We start from the raw sequence: 9,471 nt of genomic DNA, 5'->3' as shown, positions 1-9,471 counted from the left end.
TGATACATAGATTTAAGGGGTGTAGTAGTGAGATTTTTCACTACTACAACAATGTTGTCAACTACTCCGGTTTCTTCCATCAACTCCAGTTTTGAGCAGAAGAACACAACGAGTTCCCAAATCCTTTAACTAAGCCAAATACAGAAAAATTATGAAATTGTCATTTTTTATGTTCAATTTTTATGTCCTTCACTGGATACAAATGATCTATGGAAAATACATAAATGTCCATGCTAGCTGTTGGTTACACATTTAAACGTTTAACATAATGCCAGGATCACAAAATATCTAATTAGCCTGCAATAGTTGTCGAATATTCATCGGGTATATGTCGTTAAGACCTCCCTCGAATACTCTCTTGGCGATGATGACATTAGTAGCATCAGTTGGATGGAAGGAATCCCAAAATACATACTTAGATCGGTCGGGACAAACTATAGATGGTGGAAGACATGGAACCAAACCCCCAAACCTACCAGCAATTCTACAACATGCACTATTGGAATTCTCGAAACCTGCATTCACAAACACATTGGTCCATCAGTTTTTTGAGTTCGAGTTCTGAAGAGAGAAAATATATTGGTAGTCAGAATTACCGTAAGATTGATAATTCCGAATGATGTCAGAAACAATATTGTAAATATCTGCATACAAGAACTTAGATTGTGCTAGATCTGAATTCAAATCCATTATTAGAGTCTTCAATTTTTTGTTGAATAACTTTGCTAATTGATTCGGCAAATCAACACATGAATTTCCGGCCAATGGGTTCTTATCCCGTTGATCCGGAATGCAACCAATTGGTCCTACATTTACAACAATCATCCTCTTAGCACCCATATCATACAGTCTCTACAAAATTAAAGGACAACCATTAATGAAACTTTACAAAAAAAAAAAACGAAATATAAAACTAACTTGAAGTTGAATGAATGAATTCTTACTCTTAGTTGCACATTGAATCTTCCAATCATTTGGTTTACAAATGTTTCTGGGCTAATCAAGATTGCAGTTGTATGACCTAACAAGTAGTTATTAATGAAATCATTAGAACCAGTTGTGAAAGAGAATAAAGCGTTTCCGAAATGTTCCGAAGCCGCAGAAGAACCCATTCTTGAGATTATGTATTGTCTTGTTTTCGCGAAGTTATCTATCTGTGCGTCATTGTTGATACGTCCAACCTGATTCAAGATACAATCACTATTATTCTTAAACCATTTTTAAACAAATTCATGTATAGAACAAGAATCAAGCTTACGTAATTTCTGCCTGTTCCTCTAAGAATTCCACTAGCTGCGGATGCGTAATTAACTCCATCAAGGACAACATCTCCAACTGTAGTTGGTGCCAAGTATGCCGGAGTAAAAGTTCTCCAGCCCAATTCTAGACCTGAACAGAGGTATAGTCAAAACAGAAAAAATGAGAAAACAGAGAACATATATTGAAAATCAGCACCGCTAATTTAAGTAGTTGTAGTTACCTATATTGTCAACGACCGTTCTTCCATTACAAAACCGTCCAGTAGGATTACGTCCGGGAGGGAAATCAAGTCCATTTGGTAAGTAATTTGACTTAGAAAAAGTTGCAATGTAGTTATTGTTACCAACATCAACCAAAGAATCTCCAAAAACATAATTAGAAGAAAATCTGTCTAGAGCTGAACAAGACTTGAGCAACAACGAGGTAAAAAACAAAGCTTCAAGAAGAACATGAACATTTGTGTATACACCCATGATTCAAGCAATTTTGGTGTCAACTGAAAGACCAAAAGAACACTGGTATTAATAGACTTTGAGAATTAAATTTTTGCTAGAGGTTTGAACCTCTGAAGATAACATTTAAAGCACAAAGTCAATGGTGTTGGACCACATTATAAGCTGGATATAGTAAATTCAAGGTTTGTTTTGGTTGGGAAGCAACAAAGGCATACGCTTTGTGCACAGAGCGATTGAAAATGGAAAGGGGAAAAAATATCCGATTTTGTGGCAAAGGTCGTTTGTGTGGACTAGGAGGACAAGGGAAAAAAGACCCATTGTGTAGGGGAAAATATAAATATAAGGTCACAAGCTACTTAGCGGCTCAACAACCCAACTGATTATCGCACTTATGCTATAGCCATTAACCTCGTGTTATAGGTCCCACTTTTTCAATAAAGGGCTCTATTCGTTATGGGTTTTCAGATAATAACCAACTTCTAACTGTGATCCATTCTCTTTTCGAAACTAGGTACGAGGCAAAACCATCACCACCCAAACTCACGTTTTTCCTCTCAGTGCTCTCACTTTAGTCGATTTTACTACTACCCGTTTGCCTACATCATTCAATTATTATTTTTTTTTGACAAAGACACAAAGTAAAGGGCAAATTATATTAAAATGGAAGTCTCCAGAGGTGACAGGTTATATTTGACTGTGTTCATCCAACGAGTTTCAGTATTCAGTTCGTTAAATATGTTTTGAGGATTGGGTTTAGTATCAATAATCCAAATCAACAATTTATACCCTCATATATGTCATAGAACACATAACAAAACAAAACCCCAATAAACTTGGGGCGGTTCTAGAATTGGTTAGCGTAGACATTGCTCCAAGTGATACCTTGAAAGGTATTTTGATGTTGGACATCTACGTATTTTCATTGTGTCAACTATTATAGTTGATCCATTCATTCGTATCAAGAATGATTGTTGATCCTTAGCGTCTGTTTTAGTTTACTTACATTGTAAGTCCTTTACTTTCCTACTTTAGGCAGAATTCTTTTTTTTTTTCTTTTTAGTCGGTCATGCTAGTCTATATAAAGACTAAGCCTTCTTGTTTAGAGATACAATCTTTTATCAGTCAATTATCAAACCCTAAAGTGTTGATCCTAGAATCAGATTTTATTAAGTTTCTGACGGAACTTAAACTCTCTTCTCATCCCCAGCAACTAGTTTGCTTTCATCTCTATCAATCCTGATATGTGCTACATTAGTTGGTATCTGATACAAAGTTTTTAGATTTTTATCTAAAAACAGATCCTTAGCTTTCGTAAACTCAAACCCTATTCAAAAAAAAAAAAAAAAAAAAAAAAAAAACTAGTTTTCTTATTCTGGTTTTTGATCATGGAAAAAGTAAATATGGAAGATCTTTTGCAGCTTCTACTAGAATTATCAACAAGAATTGGAGAATATAAGGAGGAAATAATAAAGCTTCGTCGTTTGATTTATCCTCGTGTAGAAGATGAAAGGAAACTAAATAGGCTTTATTGTCTCAGAGAATATGAAAAGCAAAAATTAGAGAAGCTTGAAGATTATCTGATTACTATCGCTCAACGTGAAAGGGCTGAAACTGAACGTAAAAAACGTGAAAGGTTTAAGATTTCCTTGGATGAAGTTAGACGTTCACTGGATTTGGCCAAACTTTCCGATAAAGAAGTTCAAAAGAATTTATCGTCTTCTAATGCTTCTGTAACTGTTTCGGCTAACTAAGTTAACACAAAGGAGATGGAAGTTGTTGTTCCCGTGGAAGAGATAAAATCTACTTCTGCAGAGAAAGATGAAATTCAGGATAAACAAGTTTCGTCTTCAACTCAAGAGGTTTTGTTGTCATCTATGGGTGTTAAAGATGTTTCTATTACACCTGTTCGTGAAGAAGAGAACATGGTTTCCGAAGAAAATCAAGTTAACAAAGCTTAGCTTGCTTCTCAAGAGATTAATGATAAACCAATTACAAGAGCACAATTTGAAGATTTTGTGGAATGTTTTAGACAGTTGAATGAGGTTCCGTTTGAACCAGTTATTATTATAAAGGTTACTTCTGAAGAGAGCAAAGAAGACCAAGAGGATCATTTTCTTCCTAAAGAATATCATCTCAAGGTTTCACATGATTCATCGTCAACTCACAAGGATTCGACGTCATCTGAGGACAATGGAATTTTTTCTGTCCCTTATGTTGGTCAAGATTGCATTGAGTCTACTAATGATATACATGTTTTATCTATTGTTGATAATACTCAAGCTTTTGATCAAGTGGATACACGAATGGTATTGCATGCAACCCCTAACAAGGTTCAACTGATGGAATTAACCCAGCAGAATTCTTTTATGTTATCTGAGTGAACAACTATCTCTGAAATATATTTTTATTGATGATTTTATTGGTAGACAAGTTTCAGCTGAAAGGTTATTGTCGGATTTTAAAAGCCTCATGTGCACTGCGCTTTCGGATTATAAGTTTTGCATTAAAAAGACGTTTTTGCAATGGTCTACACAGATGGGTATTGGATGGAGTTTTCCTAAACTTCCTTCTACCACAGTGACAGCGTCGTTGTATGATGTTCAACAAAATACACATAACATTGGATTTCATGTTCGTGATGCTTTTGTTCTTTATGATTTTTTTCAATCGAATATACCAATGGATTCATCATTTGGTAATTCTTCAGTATCGTTTCGTGAATCTGTTAATAATTGTGAGTATGATATCACTATTGAAAATTATGCTGGAAGAACTCGTGGAAGTCTTTTCTCAAACATGAGGAGAAAAACGATAAAGGAAGATTTAGAAGTTACTCCAGTATGCTCCCATGTCATTCATTCTATGCGTGCCTATGATTATCTGTTGATTACTTTTGACAACCCAGGCTCTATAGTGCCACTTGATCCGAAGTATTGGCATGGCAACTGCAACATCTATTCTTTGAGACTTCATGGAGGATTTCTTTGGATAATTTATATTCCTCCTTGAGCTTGCAAAATTATTTCTTTGAAGAGTTTATGGCGAATTTCAAACAAGTGAAATTGTGTTTTTTCGACTCATATCCGTCACTACATCCGACTGATACTTGTTCAAGACAGGAAGGAGATACATCGAGTAAACCCTTGTCCGAAATTTCTGGTACTCCATTATTACTTCTAGATTTGATTGGAGTTATTATGTTTGCAATTGATTTCGTGCAGAATGATGCACCATTGATAGAGAATAGTAAGAGTCTTGCTTCGCCATATTTTCCACATACGGGACGAACCGATGATATTATGGATTTGCTTCATGATAAAACCAACTCATGTATTGTGGAGAATCACTGTGTTGATCAAGGGAGTGTGAATATTCGAACAGGTGGTAACATGAATGAATACTTTCAGATAGTTTTTAAGTTCTTCGAGTTCTCTTCGTCAATCCTAGTGCACGCTGCAAAAATTCTACTCTTCTTCGTGATTGGAATATGGTATATCTTACTGGAGTTACTGTGTACATACCAAACTTGGAGGAAAAGTTACACGAATGTACCGGTGGAAGACGACGAGGTTGATCGTGGAAACTTGGTAATGGACATGCATTCAATACTCTATTTTACATTTTGGACATATATTGGTGAAGTTCAAAAGGTATTAAGCGAGATAAGGTCATTTAAATTAACTCCTAATGACTTAACGTACTGGACTTTGATGAATGAATATTCATGGAAGAAGGCACGTATGAAAGATGATGTTTTACTGTATAATTCATGGACTGTTTTCTTTTGCAAAAATGGTACAGTAGAGTTTACTGAGTCCTTACTATCTGAATTGACTGCCGAAGGTTCTCGATCAAACTTTATCACTTATGATCCAATGATTGCTAGCAGTAGAATTCTGAATTTTAGTGTGTACCGAGGTGCACTGGTAATGGATCCATGGTGCCGAGCTGAATGTCATACCGAGTTCAAGGATGTTGATATTTTTGTACCACAGAGGTTAGTAGTTTTAAATACTTTTCACTACTACGGAGGCGCGTGGCTAAAAGTCACTGGGGAAGCAAAAATTCTTTTGTCCAGTTGTTCTTCAGTTAATTAATTCAGCAGGAGACGTCAACAAATCATTTGTTGTTTCAAAAACACCTGGTTTGGTTATGTTTGATTCTTTTATATTGCCTGGCGTACTACAGAAGCTATATACCGGTGGTTATGAGAGAGGAAAAGGTATGTCAAAAATCACTGTTAAATGTGAAATCTTATTTGCTTGGTATCTCAGCTCATCAACAAGTGCACTCCACATGAAAGAGGTAATAAATAGTAAAGAACGGTCGGTGACTACTGCAATTCACAAGTTAAGTCAGTTATCTGTCTTTAAGGAAATCACCAACAAGAGTTCTATACAATTCATATTTGCACCAAGTTCTAACCAAAGTTTTATTGAACTACGAGAAGTTCGAAATCCTGAGTACATGTTGGTACATTGTTCTTTAAAGTTTGGGTTGGTGAACTGTTTCGCTATTTATAAACATATTAGTCACAATGGGAGGAGGAGTGATGGACTATCTACATTATCATTTGAGACACTTGAAGATATTACTTTTGATACTAGACGTTATGTCAAAGTTAGAAGGCTTGGTTGGTGGATTCTGTTCCAAAGCAGAAATGTTGGTACTAGATTCAACGAGCTACTCAAATTTTTGGACCAGCGGAGGAACGAGTCTATTGATTGTGCTTTAAAAGAAGTAGTTCAGAAGTTCGAAGACATACATGTTTTACTCATGAAAGTCGTTGATGACATGATTTTTGTTACCAACACTAGTGACACGACTTTAATGTTTGATCGTGGGAAACTTAAACACAACTATTATCATGCTTTGAGACACATTTCTTATATGTTTCGGTTTATGATCTCTAGAGCTATGAGTTTTATTTTTGATCGTGGTAAGCTGGTCAAAGTGATATCTATATTTTTCATGGAGGAAAAGAACTCGTATTCTTTGATGACAACTCGAAGTCTAGAGCAATATATGGAGAGAGTGAAGTTCTTCTTATTAGCTAATTCGAGGGCGAGTTTTTTTTCAAGAAGGGGGGACCGATGTAGGACATCTACCTATTTTCATTGTGTCAACTATTATAGTTGATCCATTCGACTGTATCAACAATGATTGTTGATCCCTAGCATCTGTTTTAGTTTACCTGCATTGCAAGTCCTTTACTTTCCTAGTTTAGGTAGAATTCCTTTTTCTTTTCTTTTTAGTCGGTCATGCTAGTCTATATAAAGACTAAGCCTTCTTATTTAGAGATACAATCTTTTATCAATCGGTTGTCAATATTATTATTATCATTATCAAACCCTAAAGTCTTGATCCTAGAATCAGATTTTATTATGTTTCTAACGGAACTTAAATTCTCTTCTCATTCCCAACAACTATGTTGCTTTCATCTCTATCAATCCTGATCCGTGCTGCATTATATTTTCAGTTGCATATTGTTCTCACATCAAAAATATGTTCCTTAAAGAGCAATTTTTTCCCAGCAAAGTACGTTGACACTTGACAATCAATTAGCTAGTGCACGAGTATAGTACGTCGACAATTAGTTATTTAACAACAATTGTATATTAGAGTGTGTTTGTTTTTCATAAAATTGGTCAATTAACCCAATAACAACAATTCCTAGGTGAAATAGACATGTAAAATTTGATATTGTTTGAATGGACGAGAATGTAACAACAGTCAGGATGTAAACAGTTTCATCCTACCAATTTTCAAATACTTTTTCTTATTTTTAATTTACATCTGGATGCATCCGGTTTCACCCTCGCTATTTTTTAAGTTTAACCAGGATGAATCCAGATTCATTCTTGCTATCTTTTTAGTGTCCATTTCACCCATACTAATTTTTACTCGTCCATTAGAACCATGCTTTAAAAATATTTGGGCAAGTGACCTAATTTCTCTTTGTTTTTTGCTAACTCGGGATCTGGCCCTGACTCGGTTCGAGTCAGATGTCAGACTGTTTGTTTTTTATTTTGAGTCTGATATGGCTCGCTATTTGAGTCAGACCAAACTCCTGACTCGGATCCGTTTGAGTCAGGTAATAAAATACTCCTTACTCATGGGAACAAACCACTTACTCATATTTTTGAGTCAGATGAGTCAGGTATGACTCGAAAAACAAACATATTGAGTCAGATTCAGATGAGTTGGGTGATTTCAATCAGATTCAGATGAGTCAGGTGAGTCAAGAGAAAACAAACACACTCTTAGTCATGATGACGTAGTAGATGAGATGACTTATCGTTACAAACCAATTATCAAATAGCTAACAATGGATAATGCTCTCTTTTCTGAATGCTAGTGATTCGGCACAAGTACATTTCAGAAGTTAACAGTAGAAAGAAACAGATGAATGCATCGGATCCATCCATCTAGTTCTGTTTGGTGATAATTATTATTACAAACCTAATGTCAAATAGCTTAACAGTAGTCATCTAGCACAGTTTGATAGGAATTTATTATTACAAACAATACATACGCATCGAGTTTAGGAAATTATTAAACAGCCAACTGACGACGCCTTCTTCTTCATCACCAATACATGTCTCCGGCATGGCCAAGATACCCGGAGTTTTCAGTCATTATTAAACTGTGATTTGGGCACAAGCAACAAAATAGTAGCCTTATTGTCAAAGGAGATAAAAGAATAAACAGTACAGAAGACCAAATTAATTATGGTGATGAGTTCTTCCCTAGCGCCTCTTAGTTTTGGCATGAAGCCTATTATTGGAACGTCATATTTCAACAGAGGGGCATCACCTAATCGGACAAAACAAGTCATTTATAAGTAATTTTAAAAACCTCTTATCTAAAATAATTTTGTAATGACTAAACAACCCTCACTTAATAGTTTGAAACATTTAATTAAATTAGCTAATTTTATTAGATAAGGGGTTTTTAAAATTACTTATAGATGACCTGTTTTGTCCTATTAAGTGAATTAGATTAGTGATTTTCATTTATAGTTAGAGATAGAAAATTAGTTTCAGTGTTTTTGATTATCTGAAAGAAGATAGGTAGAAGAAAAAATAGTTTTATTTTCTTTTTTGAAAAACCTTAAATTTTGATTCACCTTTAGGTGAATCTTATAAAAAGAAATGAAGTTCGTTAAAATAAGTTAAAAAGGCAGGATATTTTAGCTTTTCAGACAAACTTACAGTTAGATGAGGATGAATTCCTAACTGTAAGGAAGCCTAAATTTAAAAAAGAAAAAAAGAAAAAAATTACGGTTGGAAATAGAAAAAAACCAACCGTAAATTTGCTTATGTCCAGATTTGGTTGTTATATTTACCAACCGTTAAAATTTGTCTATGTATTTGAGAATTTTTCTTTCCCCCAAATCCAGCGTCAATATATATCCGGGAGTATAGTTATACCGGTTTCTAAAATTAAGATAAAATAATACGTTTTTAATTTAGGGTAAATGTGTTTAGCAGTTGATATGGTTGTTTTTTATTTTTGTTGGGGTGATTTAAACTAGAAGGTTAATAAAGACAATTTATGTTAAATGGTGTTTTTGTGAACAATTTGTTTTGTTGGAGTTTTTGCATATGGATAGTGACATCTTTGGGGTTATAACTCGCGGACCGCATAATTGTAGAATAACTTTTTAACTTTCCTAAATCCATCGCAACTCAAAATAAAGAAATCGGTGTCCTGGGATAACTAAACATGTAATAGCTTTTCCTAAATCCATACC

At 34.7% G+C, this 9,471-nt stretch overlaps 1 protein-coding gene across 1 annotated transcript; it reads right to left on the bottom strand.

The window, feature by feature from the left end:
- Positions 1–177: 177 nt before the first annotated feature.
- On the bottom strand, positions 178–1,924 carry LOC113354508 (GDSL esterase/lipase At4g16230-like). The gene is made up of 5 exons (XM_026597822.1): positions 1,481–1,924; positions 1,259–1,389; positions 945–1,181; positions 597–852; positions 178–515 (listed from the first exon to the last, which is right to left on the bottom strand). Exons 1-5 carry the CDS (start codon positions 1,731–1,733, stop codon positions 289–291), a joined length of 1,104 nt encoding a protein of 367 aa, XP_026453607.1. The 5' UTR covers positions 1,734–1,924; the 3' UTR covers positions 178–288.
- Positions 1,925–9,471: the final 7,547 nt, after the last annotated feature.

This window comes from Papaver somniferum, chromosome 2 (assembly GCF_003573695.1).
Source record: "Papaver somniferum cultivar HN1 chromosome 2, ASM357369v1, whole genome shotgun sequence".
NCBI classification, from domain to species: Eukaryota; Viridiplantae; Streptophyta; class Magnoliopsida; order Ranunculales; family Papaveraceae; genus Papaver; species Papaver somniferum.
Note: the sequence above shows the minus strand (reverse complement) of the source record. Positions and strands in the feature narration are given on the sequence as shown.